The sequence below is a fragment of the Phyllobates terribilis genome, unplaced genomic scaffold, assembly GCF_046119375.1.
Source record: "Phyllobates terribilis strain yellow unplaced genomic scaffold, ASM4611937v1 Scaffold_5__5_contigs__length_657084704, whole genome shotgun sequence".
NCBI classification, from domain to species: domain Eukaryota; kingdom Metazoa; phylum Chordata; class Amphibia; order Anura; family Dendrobatidae; genus Phyllobates; species Phyllobates terribilis.
This window is the reverse complement of record NW_027362765.1, coordinates 176,051,229-176,065,593: the sequence shown is the minus strand read 5'-3', so window position 1 is coordinate 176,065,593 and position 14,365 is coordinate 176,051,229. Positions and strand designations below refer to the sequence as shown.

At 50.3% G+C, this 14,365-nt stretch overlaps 1 protein-coding gene across 2 annotated transcripts in view; it reads right to left on the bottom strand.

The window, feature by feature from the left end:
• Positions 1-14,365, bottom strand: part of CALCOCO2 (calcium binding and coiled-coil domain 2) — a 100,129-nt gene that overhangs the window by 23,843 nt on the left and 61,921 nt on the right. For both annotated transcript variants that reach the window (XM_073683524.1, XM_073683525.1), the window contains exon 11: positions 12,908-12,976. In XM_073683524.1, coding sequence (XP_073539625.1) covers positions 12,908-12,976 — 69 coding nt within the window. The remainder of the gene's footprint in view (positions 1-12,907; positions 12,977-14,365) is intronic.

Sequence of the window (14,365 nt, the reverse complement as noted above, 5' to 3'; positions counted from 1 at the left end):
GCTAAGATCCTGGCTACCAGATTGGGGGCGGTTATTACGCACCTGATTGCAGAGGACCAGACTGGATTTATACCAGCCAAGTCAACGGCAATTAATTTGCGTCGGCTTTTCCTTAACCTACAAATGCAGCCACACAGTGTGGGTGGTAGGGCAGTGCTATCGCTTGATGCCGCTAAGGCTTTTGATAGTGTCGAGTGGGAGTACTTATGGGCTGTTTTGAGAAAGATGGGATTTGGTGCTGAATTTCGAGCCTGGGTGCAACTTCTATATAGCAATCCGGTAGCTCGGATTAGAATTAATGGCAATCTTTCTGGCAACATTGAAATGGGCAGAGGCACGCGTCAAGGCTGCCCGTTGTCCCCCCTACTATTCGCCCTGGCTGTGGAGCCGTTGGCTGTTAAGCTTCGTTCCAGCAGCGAAATACAGGGGTTCTGCTACAAAACACTGGAGGAGCGGGTGGCCTTATATGCCGACGACCTTCTGTTGTTTCTGGGTGACACGGAGCAATCTCTGATGGCGGCTATGAATCTAATAACGGAGTTTGGAGATTATTCTGGCTTGCGGATGAATTGGGACAAATCAGTCCTTATGCCGGTTGATGGTTTGTCTCAGAATACGAAGGTAGGGAGTACCAGCTTGAAGGTTGTGCGGGAATTCAAATATCTCGGAGTTAGAGTGACCGCATCTATCGGAGATTATATTCCTTTAAATTTACTTGAACTGCTTGCCAGGTTTCAACAAAAGGCCAATACTTGGAGTAAACTTCCCTTATCAGTGGTAGGTCAAACTAATCTAATTAAAATGGTGTTAATGCCCCAATTATTATATATCCTTCATAATTCACCTGTTTGGATCCCCATGAGAGTATTTTATAAGTTTCAGGCATTGTTTCGGGAGCTGATCTGGAAAAAAGGGGTGGCCAGAATTAGTTTGAATACACTTCAAAGGCCCAAAGATCAGGGGGGACTAGCCGCACCTAATCCATGGATATACTTTCTGGCCTCTCAGACTCAACAGCTTGGGTTGGTTCAGGGGAACCTGGATAAACTGATACGCCTACTTTCACACAATCTGCCGATTATCTCCTTTTTAGAAACATGAATCTCGGGGTGGGATGCTAGGCGACACCTCCCGACCCTAACACTTATGGGGAAAACGTGGCAGAAAATCAAACTGTTGTTGGGAATGAAAGACTTTACCCAGTTTACTCCGTTGTGGCATAATGCGGGCCTTCCAGAGATCCATAAATTGAAAGGATTCGGAATATGGGAAAAATTGGGAATAACTAATGTGGCACAAATATTAGAGGGGGAAATACTTAAATCGTTCCAACAGATAAAAGACGAATATTGTGTCCCACAAACCAGTTTCTACTTTTATCTCCAATTGAGGCACGCATGATTTGTACAGCCACGACATATGCAGAGTAAAATCCAACATCATATACGGTTTAATACGCTACTATGCCATAGAGGTAGGAAGGGAATGATATCCAGAATTTACGGGATACTTATGCAGCAATTTCAGTGGGACAGACCCTTAAATGTCAAGGAGAGGTGGGAATGTGACATTGGTACTATATCCTCAGAGGAGTGGGAAGATGTGGTGGAGAGTGTTCCGACATTATCTACATGTGAAGCACATAGACTTTCACAGTTGTATTTATTACATAGAGTATATAGAACCCCCAAATTTCTACAGCGCATTGGGGTAAGGAATGACAGTATGTGTCCGAAATGTGGAGAGGAAGGAGCAGATCTTATGCATATTGTAATGCACACGCCCGGGCTGAGCGGCGTGTGCGTGTGATTCCACTGGACCGTGCCGGAGAGTGAATGCCTGGAGGGGCGTAACTAGGTATTCACCCGATCCGACCAGGGTCGCACGACGGCATACGATGCCAGTGCACCAAGGAGGAACCGAGCAGAGGGACCAGGTGCTACTCCAGGACAGACCCCGGACACGGCTGTTGACCCACACAGGGGAATACAGGAACAGACTGGTTAGGCTGGCACACAGACTGGTGGGAATAGGCAGGCACGACTGGTATGCAGGCAGGTGGGTATGCAGGCAGGGGGGTACAGGCAAGCACGGCTAGAGTGCAGACAGGAAGGCACTAGCAGGTAGGAACACAGGAGGGATAGGACCCAGTACACACTGGGACTCAGAAACAGAACCACAGATGTGGCGGACAAACACAGCAGAGTGAGGCCGCCCAGAGAGGTGAGCGAGAGCAGGGCAGGACGAGACCGCCTGGAGCGGTGAGCAAGAGCAGAGCAGGACGAGACCGCCTGGAGCGGTGAGCAAGAGCAGAGCAGGACGAGACCGCCTGGAGCGGTGAGCAAGAGCAGAGCAGGACGAGACCGCCTGGAGCGGTGAGCAAGAGCAGAGCAGGACGAGACCGCCTGGAGCGGTGAGCAAGAGCAGAGCAGGACGAGACCGCCTGGAGCGGTGAGCAAGAGCAGAGCAGGACGAGACCGCCTGGAGCGGTGAGCAAGAGCAGAGCAGGACGAGACCGCCTGGAGCGGTGAGCAAGAGCAGAGCAGGACGAGACCGCCTGGAGCGGTGAGCAAGAGCAGAGCAGGACGAGACCGCCTGGAGCGGTGAGCAAGAGCAGAGCAGGACGAGACCGCCAGGAGCGGTGAGCAAGAGCAGAGCAGGACGAGACAGGGCTCTGTTCACACGGAACAGACAGGAAGGGAAAGGCAGAGCCAGATACCCACAGGGTACTTGCAGTGAAGTAGCGAGTGGACCACAAACTCACAAACGGGAGTACAGAGACAACAAGCAGGAGTTAGGTACGAGTTCAGACTCTGCAGAAAAAGGAAAGGAAGGGACATAGAGGCAAAACAGGTAAAGGATAGGAGAGAGTTCAGACTGGAACTGAGTGTACGGAAGAGACCGACACTGCAGCGGGATACAGGAGCGGGTCTGGGAATACGGCCCCCAGAGAGGCGGGACGAACAGGCAAGGAGCGTGTTCAGACAGGACAGACAAGATACAGGAGTGGGTCTAGGTAATCGGCCCCTAGAAGGCGGGAGGAACAGGCTAGGAGCGTGTTCAGACAGGACAGACAAGATACAGGAGCGGGTCTAGGTAATCGGCCCCTAGAAGGCGGGAGGAACAGGCAAGGAGCGTGTTCAGACAGGACAGACAAGATACAGGAGTGGGTCTAGGTAATCGGCCCCTAGAAGGCGGGAGGAACAGGCTAGGAGCGTGTTCAGACAGGCCTGGAAATACAGCCTCCAGGATAGGCAGACAAGAGAAACACAGAACGGGACCTGGCACCTTCAGAGTGCAAGCACACACTGAATGAAGCACAATGCTCAGGCAGGGATTGATTGGAGCAGCTGGGTTATATACCAGGTGACAGACAGCAATAGGCTGAGGACGCACAAGGGGTGTGACCCACAGCAGGTACAAAAAGCAGGAAGTGATCGGGCGCCGCCCTTAAGCAGCAGAAACAGACACAAACAGACAGCATGGAGGGAAGCCAGAGAGACATTCTGGACTGGAGATCAAGTGCGTGCTCTTGCACAGTGGGAGATGGACCACCATGCAAGGGCGCCGCCAGGTATGTTACAGTACTCCCCCCCCTTACGCCCCCTCTTCTTTAGGCCTGCCAGAATCTTCCGCAGGGAATTCGAGGGCCAATCCTTCACTTCAAGGAGATCACTCCCACTGTCCACAGGAAAAACTGGTCTCATCTGGTTAGCTAGGATGCTACCTCCTATCCAGCCATCCTCAGCAACAGACGAAACGGGTGGAGTACCAGGAACAGCACACAAGGAAGTCTCTCTCCACATATTTTCAGGTGGCACCCCAGAGGGTACAGGAGACAACTGGAAGTCCTCCACCGGGTTGGAGGGGAGCAGAGACTTGGGGGTAAACTCTGCTTCGAGGTACATCTTGTCAAGCTCACAGGAAGAAATAGATGGGTTATCAGGTACAGGATGAGGAAAAATCACTGTCTCTTTGTTATCTGGTGGTACCCCGGAGGATTCAGGAAACAACTGGAGGTCCTCCGCCGGGTCAGAAGAGTGCAGAGGCTCGGAGAAAACATCTGCTTCAGAGTACACTAGGTCGGACTCACTGGACGAAGCAGGCGAGGTATCGGGTACTGAGTATAGGAAAGTCTTTGTCCATTCACCACCAGGTGGCACCCCGGAGGGTTCTGGAGACAACTGGAGGTCCTCCGCCCGGTCGGAGGGGTGTAGAGACTCGGGAGTAACCTCTGCTTCGGAGTACACTAGGTTGGACTTACTGGACGAAGCGAGCGAGGTATCAGGTACAGAGTATAGGAGAGTCTCTGTCCTTTCGCTACCAGGTAGCACCCCGAAGGGTTCTGGAGACAACTGGAGGTCCTCCGTCTGGTCAGAGGGGTGTAGAGACTCATGGGTAACCTCTGCTTCAGAGTACACTAGGTTGGACTCACTGGACGAAGCGAGCGAGGTATCAGGTACAGAGTATAGGAGAGTCTCTGTCCTTTCGCTACCAGGTAGCACCCCGAAGGGTTCTGGAGACAACTGGAGGTCCTCCGTCTGGTCAGAGGGGTGTAGAGACTCATGGGTAACCTCTGCTTCAGAGTACACTAGGTTGGACTCACTGGACGAAGCGAGCGAGGTATCAGGTACAGAGTATAGGAGAGTCTCTGTCCTTTCGCTACCAGGTAGCACCCCGAAGGGTTCCGGAGACAACTGGAGGTCCTCCGCCTGGTCGGAGGGGTGTAGAGACTCGGGGGTAACTACCACTTTGGGGTACCCATTGTCAGGCTCACAGGACGGAGCAGACAAAGTATCGAGTACCAGGTGTAGAGAAGTCTCTCTCTATTTGTCATCGAGTGGTATCCCGGAGGATTCAGGAGGCAACCGGGGGTCCTCCGCCAGGTAGTAGAGGTGCACAGACTCTGAGGTAATCACAGCTTCGGAGCATCCTTGGACATGCACACCGGTTAAAGTGGGTGAAGCATCTGATGCCGGGTGCAGGAAGTTCTCCTGTGTGGAGTCTGGATGGGCAGTAGTCTCTTCGGGCAGGAGAACTGGTGCACTACCCACGCACATTACCCGTTGGGGCTTCTCCGGGATACAGGGAGATGAAGCTTCAGTAGGGACTTCAAGGTTGGGGTCAGGAGGTCTCAGGGAGGACAGACCCTGGCGTGACGGCTTGCCTCTACGTCTAGCACGTCTGGACTGCCTCTTGAGGTTGGGAGAAGTATTCCGGAGAGCGTAGTCACCCTGTGAGGATTCTGGGTGGGCAGTAGTCTCATTGGGCTGGAGGACTATTGCGCTACCCACACACATTACCCATCGGGGCTGCTCCGGGATATTGGGAAGTGAAGCTTCAGCAGGAGCCTCCGGGTTAGGATCATCGAAGACCATTAGAAAGGCCACCATGAAGGCCATTATGTCCAGGACGATAGGATCCTGTGTTTCCCATAGGGGGTTGATCCATTCCAAGGCATCACCCGCTAGGTTAGACATAATGAATGCCACCTTAACCCGATCGGTGGGAAAACATAGAGGGTAGAACTTGAAGTGTAGCATGCATTGCTCCACAAATGCACGACTTTGTCTTGGATCCCCATAGTAACGTGGCGGATCCGCAGGAACGAGAGCAGATAGATCCATCTGGACGGGTGCGTAATTAGCCAGGAACTCAGCTAGAGAAAAAAAAAATTGTATTTATTTATTTTTAATGCATGTATTCGCTGGAAAACGTCTCAGAGAGCGAAGGCCGTGGGGCTCAACGGGAACCATGGCCTGAGCATGCTGTAATGCACACGCCCGGGCTGAGCGGCGTGTGCGTGTGATTCCACTGGACCGTGCCGGAGAGTGAATGCCTGGAGGGGCGTAACTAGGTATTCACCCTATCCGACCAGGGTCGCACGACGGCATACGACGCCAGTGCACCAAGGAGGAACCGAGCAGAGGGACCAGGTGCTACTCCAGGACAGACCCCGGACACGGCTGTTGACCCACACAGGGGAATACAGGAACAGACTGGTTAGGCTGGCACACAGACTGGTGGGAATAGGCAGGCACGACTGGTATGCAGGCAGGGGGGTACAGGCAAGCACGGCTAGAGTGCAGACAGGAAGGCACTAGCAGGTAGGAACACAGGCGGGATAGGACCCAGTACACACTGGGACTCAGGAACAGAACCACAGATGTGGCGGACAAACACAGCAGAGTGAGGCCGCCCAGAGAGGTGAGCGAGAGCAGGGCAGGACGAGACCGCCCGGAGCGGTGAGCAAGAGCAGAGCAGGACGAGGCCGCCCGGAGCGGTGAGCAAGAGCAGAGCAGGACGAGGCCGCCCGGAGCGGTGAGCAAGAGCAGAGCAGGACGAGGCCGCCTGGAGCGGTGAGCAAGAGCAGAGCAGGACGAGGCCGCCCGGAGCGGTGAGCAAGAGCAGAGCAGGACGAGGCCGCCTGGAGCGGTGAGCAAGAGCAGAGCAGGACGAGGCCGCCTGGAGCGGTGAGCAAGAGCAGAGCAGGACGAGGCCGCCTGGAGCGGTGAGCAAGAGCAGAGCAGGACGAGGCCGCCTGGAGCGGTGAGCAAGAGCAGAGCAGGACGAGACCGCCTGGAGCGGTGAGCAAGAGCAGAGCAGGACGAGACCGCCTGGAGCGGTGAGCAAGAGCAGAGCAGGACGAGACCGCCTGGAGCGGTGAGCAAGAGCAGAGCAGGACGAGACCGCCAGGAGCGGTGAGCAAGAGCAGAGCAGGACGAGACCGCCAGGAGCGGTGAGCAAGAGCAGAGCAGGACGAGACCGCCTGGAGCGGTGAGCAAGAGCAGAGCAGGACGAGACCGCCTGGAGCGGTGAGCAAGAGCAGAGCAGGACGAGACCGCCTGGAGCGGTGAGCAAGAGCAGAGCAGGACGAGACAGGGCTCTGTTCACACGGAACAGACAGGAAGGGAAAGGCAGAGCCAGATACCCACAGGGTACTTGCAGTGAAGTAGCGAGTGGACCACAAACTCACAAACGGGAGTACAGAGACAACAAGCAGGAGTTAGGTACGAGTTCAGACTCTGCAGAAAAAGGAAAGGAACGGACATAGAGGCAAAACAGGTAAAGGATAGGAGAGAGTTCAGACTGGAACTGAGTGTACGGAAGAGACCGACACTGCAGTGGGATACAGGAGCGGGTCTGGGAATACGGCCCCCAGAGAGGCGGGACGAACAGGCAAGGAGCGTGTTCAGACAGGACAGACAAGATACAGGAGCGGGTCTAGGTAATCGGCCCCTAGAAGGCGGGAGGAACAGGCTAGGAGCGTGTTCAGACAGGACAGACAAGATACAGGAGCGGGTCTAGGTAATCGGCCCCTAGAAGGCGGGAGGAACAGGCTAGGAGCGTGTTCAGACAGGCCTGGAAATACAGCCTCCAGGATAGGCAGACAAGAGAAACACAGAACGGGACCTGGCACCTTCAGAGTGCAAGCACACACTGAATGAAACACAATGCTCAGGCAGGGATTGATTGGAGCAGCTGGGTTATATACCAGGTGACAGACAGCAATAGGCTGAGGACGCACAAGGGGTGTGACCCACAGCAGGTACAAAAAGCAGGAAGTGATCGGGCGCCGCCCTTAAGCAGCAGAAACAGACACAAACAGACAGCATGGAGGGAAGCCAGAGAGACATTCTGGACTGGAGATCAAGTGCGCGCTCTTGCACAGTGGGAGATGGACCACCATGCAAGGGCGCCGCCAGGTATGTTACACATATGATGTGGATGTCTAGGAGGGTCGCTGTATTTTGGAATGAGTGTGTGCAATATATTAATATTGTGTTTGAGTGTAATTTACCTCTACATCCTAAAGTATGTGTATTAGGCCATGTGGAAATAATTGGATGTGAAGAGGATGAAATAATAGCCATTAAGAGGACTCTATACCAGGTCAGAAAGCTTATAGCCGCACATTGGCTGGATCCCTCCCCTCTCAGGTTCCAAGAATTCCTGGATAGAATGCGTCTTTTATTAAGATTAGAAGAAGGAGTGTACAAAAAACGGAAGGCTATACGTAAATTTGACAAAATCTGGGGTAAATGGAGCATGTTTCATGGTCATTATGTCATGTCTAATTTAAATATCACTTGAGATTGAAATGTTGTGGTCTCCCATATTCTGTATAACTAATTGCTGATTGTCGGATGCTATGCTATATATCCTTGGATCAATTTATCAATGCCTTAACGGTCAAATAAGCTATATGATAGTACACGGTCTGTAATAACAAAATTTGCTCATGTCATATGGTTCTTGGGGTTGTAATGGGTGGGGGGGGGAGAGGGGAATGGGTGGGTTTTGAGAGGTACTACCAGTTTGGTGATGTCTCACTGTTGTTTATTTGTAATGTTGAAAAATATTTTAAGAAAAAATATCTGATTTAAAAAAAAAAAAAGTGCTTGGGCTGTTGGACTCCAGGAGTCTGGTGACCTTGATCAGAGCATCCCTTCCCCATCAGTTGATCCCTTCCAAAACCCTGGGCGTTCGGTGCATCCATGGTGACGCCAAGGACTATCCTGTGGCCACAGTAACAGTGGGGACAGACTGTGGTGCCCAGTCCCATGAAGTCGGGGTAGTAAAGGACCTGATACATCCCGTCATATTGGGCCGCGATTTTTCCTTATTCTGGGACTTGTGGGGGAAGGGAACTGGACTAAGTAGTATGGGGAAAAGCCAGGTCCTTGAAGAAGAACCCCCGACAAAGTCTCAGATGGAGGAGTTCCCACTGTGCGTCCTTGTCGGGGATGAGGGTGAGACGGTGACCGAGGAGGCCGACCTCCCTGCGTTAGATATGTCCAAAGAGAACTTTGGGACTGCTCAAGTTCGAGACCTGACCTTAAAAGGGGCGTTTGACCAGGTTACTGTATGTAATGGGGTTGCCCAAGAGCCGGGGGCCGACACCAGATTCCCCCACTTTGCAGTGCAGGGCGAGTTGCTATATCGGGTGGCCAAACTGAGGGGCGGTGAGATAGTGGAACAGCTGTTAGTGCCGGGGCCATACAGACGGCGGGTGCTAGATATGGCCCATTCACATGTCCTGGGGGGACACCTAGGGGTCGAGAAAACTCAGGAGAGGATATTGAGAAGGTTTTATTGGCCAGGGTGTTATCGGGAAGTTCAAAACTATTGTAGGTCCTGCCCCACCTGCCAAATAACCGCTCCCTCCTCCCACTTCCGTAGCCCCTTAGTTCCACTACCTGTGATAGAGGTTCCCTTTGAGAGGATTGCCATGGACCTCGTAGGCCCCTTAGTTAAATCAGCTCGGGGCCACAAATATATCCTGGTCATCATGGACTATGCGACTCGGTATCCGGAAGCGGTTCCCCTAAGGAACATGTCCAGTAAAAGTATAGCCCGAGAGCTGGTCCATATTTTTGCTCGAACAGGTCTACCAAAAGAGATTCTGACAGACCAAGAAACCCCCTTCATGAGCAAGGTGATGAAGGAGCTTTGCAGAGTCCTTCAGATAACTCAGCTTCGGACCTCAGTTTATCATCCACAGACGGACGGCCTAGTGGAACGCTTCAACAAGACCTTAAAGGCGATGCTCAAGAAGGTTGTTGAAAAGAATGGGCGAGACTGGGACTACCTGCTCCCATTCCTGCTTTTCTCGGTCAGAGAAGTTCCTCAAGCCTCCACTGGATTCTCTCCATTTGAGCTCCTATATGGGCAGCATCCAAGAGGTCTCCTAGACATCGCCAAGGAAACTTGGGAGGCTGAAGTCACACCACACCGGAGTATCATCGAACATGTCGCCCAGTTACAGGAGAGAATGTCAAAGGTGATGCCCATCGTGAAGGAACACCTCCTCCAGGCGCAGGAAGCCCAGGCAAGGGTCTATAACCGGTCGGCGAGACGAAGACAGTTCCAGCCCGGGGACCGTGTTTTGGTGCTGATCCCTACCATCGAGAGCAAGTTCCTCGCCAAGTGGCAAGGGCCATACGAGGTGGTGGAGAAAGTCAGCGAGGTTAATTATAAAGTCCACCAGCCTGGCCGAAGAAAGCCGCATCAAATATATCATGTAAATTTGCTCAAGCCGTGGCGGGACCGTGAACCTGTGGAAACTCCTTGCCTGGGAGCCGCACCAGAAGGCAAGGTGGAGGAGGTCACTATTGCAGAGACTCTATCATCGGCCCAGAAGCAACAGTGTCGTGAATTGCTACAGCAGAATCGGGAGCTGTTCTCAGAGTTGCCGGGGCATACTCAAGTGGTAGAGCATGATGTGCTGACAGAGCCGCACGTACGAGTGAATCTGAAGCCGTATCGGATTCCGGAAGCACACCGGGAGGTGATCTCGACCGAGGTGAAGAGGATGTTAGACCTCGGAGTAATAGAGGAGTCAAAGAGTGGGTGGTCGAGCCCAATCGTCCTCGTGCCGAAACCCAATGGAGAGTGGAGGTTTTGTAATGACTACCGCCGGCTGAATGAGGTATCCAAGTGTGATGCGTACCCGATGCCCCGCGTCGACGAACTCATCGAGAGGCTTGAACCGGCGAGGTACATCACCACTCTCGACCTGACGAAGGGCTACTGGCAGATCCCCATGTCCCAGATGGCTAAGGAGAAGACGGCTTTCTCAACACCTGATGGGTGTTTTCAATACACGCGGATGCCGTTCGGACTACAGGGGGCCCCAGCCACTTTCCAGAGGGCTATGGATCGGATCCTAGCCCCACATAAGAAGTATGCCGCAGCCTACCTCGACGATATTGTGGTCTTTAGCCCAGACTGGGCTAGTCACCTACCTAAACTACAGGCCGTTCTGGACGCGCTAAGGAAGGCAGGATTTACCATAAATCCAAGAAAGTGTGCCATCGGGAAGGAGGAGGCCAAGTACCTGGGCTATGTTGTTGGGAGAGGTGAAATAAAGCCGCAAATCAAGAAAGTGGAGGCAATTCAAACCTGCCCGCCACCACTCTCGAAGAAGCAGGTGAGAGCATTCCTAGGAATGGTAGGATACTACCGGCGGTTTATCCCGAATTTCGCCATGATTGCCGCGGCACTAACGGATCTTCTGAAAGGCACCAAATCAACCATGGTGAAATGGACGGAAGAAACGGAGACCGCGTTTCAACAGTTGAAGCTAACATTGTGCAAGCAGCCGGTCCTGGTCGCGCCAGACTTCAAGAAAGAATTTGTGGTCCAGACGGACGCTTCAGAGGTTGGTCTAGGGGCTGTACTCTCCCAAGAGATAAATGGGGAAGAACATCCCATTCTCTATCTAAGCCGAAAGCTGTCCTCCTGCGAGAAGAACTACGCCATAGTAGAGAAAGAGTGTTTAGCCATAAAATGGGCCGTGGATACACTGAAATATTACCTACTAGGCCGGAAGTTTAGATTAGTATCAGACCATGCCCCATTGAGATGGTTGAGGGAGAAGAGGGGTAAAAATGCCAGGGTAACTAGATGGTTCCTAGGACTTCAAGAGTTTAACTTTCACGTGGAGCATAGGCCCGGGAAGTTACATGGGAATGCAGATGCCCTCTCTAGGATTCCCTGCCTGGTATCAGAAGGTGCCCAAACCCCCGGCTTTGGGCAGAGGGGGGGGAATATGTGACAGTGTCACTGCTTTTACATGTGAGGGGAGGTATGTGTCACTCAGGATGCTCTCCTGTGTGAACTAAGACCTACTTTATTTTTCTGCCAGCATGTTATATGCTGGTAGATTTACTCTGTTAAAGGGTGTGCGGTTTTATGGGAATGGCAAAGAGGGCGGGACGCCATTCCCCCTACCTCCCCTCAGGGTGTGGCTGAGCAATGAGTAAAAGCTCAGTCCCTTTTTTTTTTTTCCTCTGGAGTGTGGTCTGGAGAGGGAAGTCTCCAGACAGTATTGTGGAAGCTGCAGAGCTTTTCACATGGACTTTAGCAGTGCAGTTTATGCTACCGAGAGCGGGCGGAACCCGCTCATCTATGGACTGAGTTATACTTTGTTTTTGTTTTTTTTTCGTTTAACCCAGAGGGGTCAATGTTTGTTTTTCCTGTGAAACCTGCATGAGTTTATGGCTGATAATAAACCAGCAGAGAGGAAACCTGAGAACGTGTGTCCTGAGTCTGCCTCCAGGAGAGCCGAGCGAGTCGACTTGCCACACCAGTTAATGTTAGATTCTTGTTAAAGGGAATCTGTCAGCAGGTTTTTGCTACCACACCTGATAGCAGCATAATAAGAGCCTGATTCCAGTGATGTGTCACTTAATGAGCAGCTTGTTGTAGTTTTTTTTTTATTTTTTTTTTTATTTTTTTTTATAGAATTAGTCTTATCTGCTGCAGATCTCCCAATTCTCTGAATGCTGAGCTCTGTATAACCCCGCCAACACCACTGATTGGCAGCTTTCTGTGTGCACTGCATAGGCGGAAAACTCAGTGGTGGAAGCGAGTTTATACAGAGCTCATGAATATGGAGGACTACATGGCCGCAGATTTACTAGCCCTCTAGTAATAAAATCACTGATTTATCAGTAGTAGATTGTCAAAACTGCAGCAGGCAGCTCAGGATGTGACACATCACTGTAATCAGTGTCTCTATATCATGCTGCTCTCCGACTAGGTAGCAAAAACCTGCTGACAGATTCTCTATAATAGGCATGGCCAATCTGCTTATTGATCCTTTTATTGTATACATTTTATGTATGTTTTGTTTTCTTTTTCCTTGAATAAAATTCAAATTTATCCAAAGTTTGCATCTCCTGGATGAAATTTTTTTTTTTCTATAAGGTTGTGTGAACCTACCCTGATAGTGAGTGTGTGAGTGTATCAGACACAACATTTCTATCATCTCTCATTTACTTCTATATCATAGATCATCACAGAGTAAAGTGGCGACAGACATTTAGCTAATCTGCGGTAGTGACATCGGGACTTCTCAGGGTGACTATGTACCATGTGCAGCGCTCAGACACATCTTTACCTCTTGATGCAGTGAATGCTTTAGATTCTCGCTCACGCTCTTCTCTTTTTCCAGTGTACATGTCTGCAACTTGTAGAAGAAAATCAGTGTTAGCGCTGCTGGGACTTATCTTAAGACTTTAAAATGGCATTCTTCTTAACAGGAAAGTAATACAAGAAGTCTGTGATAGAGATTTAGAAAATGTCTTTGCAACATTTAGAAAAGAATAAGGACTTGTTCACACATTGCACACAAAAAAAACACTGCAAATACTCAGTTTAGGGCATGTTCACAGGTGACATTTTGTGCAGCATTTTACAGTACCATAAAAATCAATGACATTTATGAAATCTCATGCACATGTTGCTTTTTTTATCTTCATTAAAATGAATGGGTTGAAAAGGCAAATAAAAATACAATAAAAACTTGCGTATTATAAATATACCTTAACAGTACCAGCAAAAATAATGAGATTTTGGAAATCTCACGTACATGTTTTTTCCCCCTTGTGTATTTTAACCAATGTGTTTTTTTTCTCAAGTCTGCAGTTCAAAAATAGCAAGTGAACACTCATGTAAAAACACAACAAAAATGTGCATGTTGTACAGTTTCCTGCAGAGAAATCCACTACAAACACTCAGTGTCTGCACATACCAAAGGTTTTACATTCTCCATTCTACCACCCATGGTTTATGCAGCTTTATAGTCTATGTAGACAATCATCCCTTTTTCAGACCAGCAGAAAAAAAAACACTTTAATATCAGCACCTGCGGCATGAAGTCATCAGGGTGGTGCTGTAGCTTGGTACAGTCTTGGAGTCATGGCTCTTATGATTCCCCTTCCTTTTTCATTAACAACCTTTGGACACCAGCACTAGCTGTGCCAAAATACCGCACATGCTCTGTTGATCTGCTTCCACTAGTACACACCGAGCACGTGCAGTGATCAAGTTGTTGCTAGTAGAAGAAAAACAGAGCATGTGCAGGTAGTGCTGACATGAAACACTGAAGGGTGCCGTTTCAGATTGAAAGGGGTGTGAGTCATGAAGTTGGTGTTTGGTGTTGGCCCCCATGTACACCGTTTACATATCTTCTGCACTGCCATAATAGAAAAATAAACTGCTAGACTGAAACGGACATTTGTTATAAGCTGTGTACAGGTGTTACAGTGTCATGATCTAGGTTTAGTAACTAAACTCTGATTACAGGTGATCTTTAAAGAGAATATTTTGGAAAGATGGCTCTGTTAGGTTTCCACTCAAAAATGGCTTTACTAAAATCAAATGCACAACCAGAATGTAGACGTTTTGCATTTTGTTAATATACTTGATACTGTAGTTGATGTACTTTTTCTAATAGCTATTGTGTGCATTAAATAAGGAAAAATAGATTCAATACAAAGTGTTTCAGGCACTTTTCAGAAGTTTGTGGGAACGGTCAACATCAACCCCAAACCTTAGCTCAGAAAGCTGTACAGCC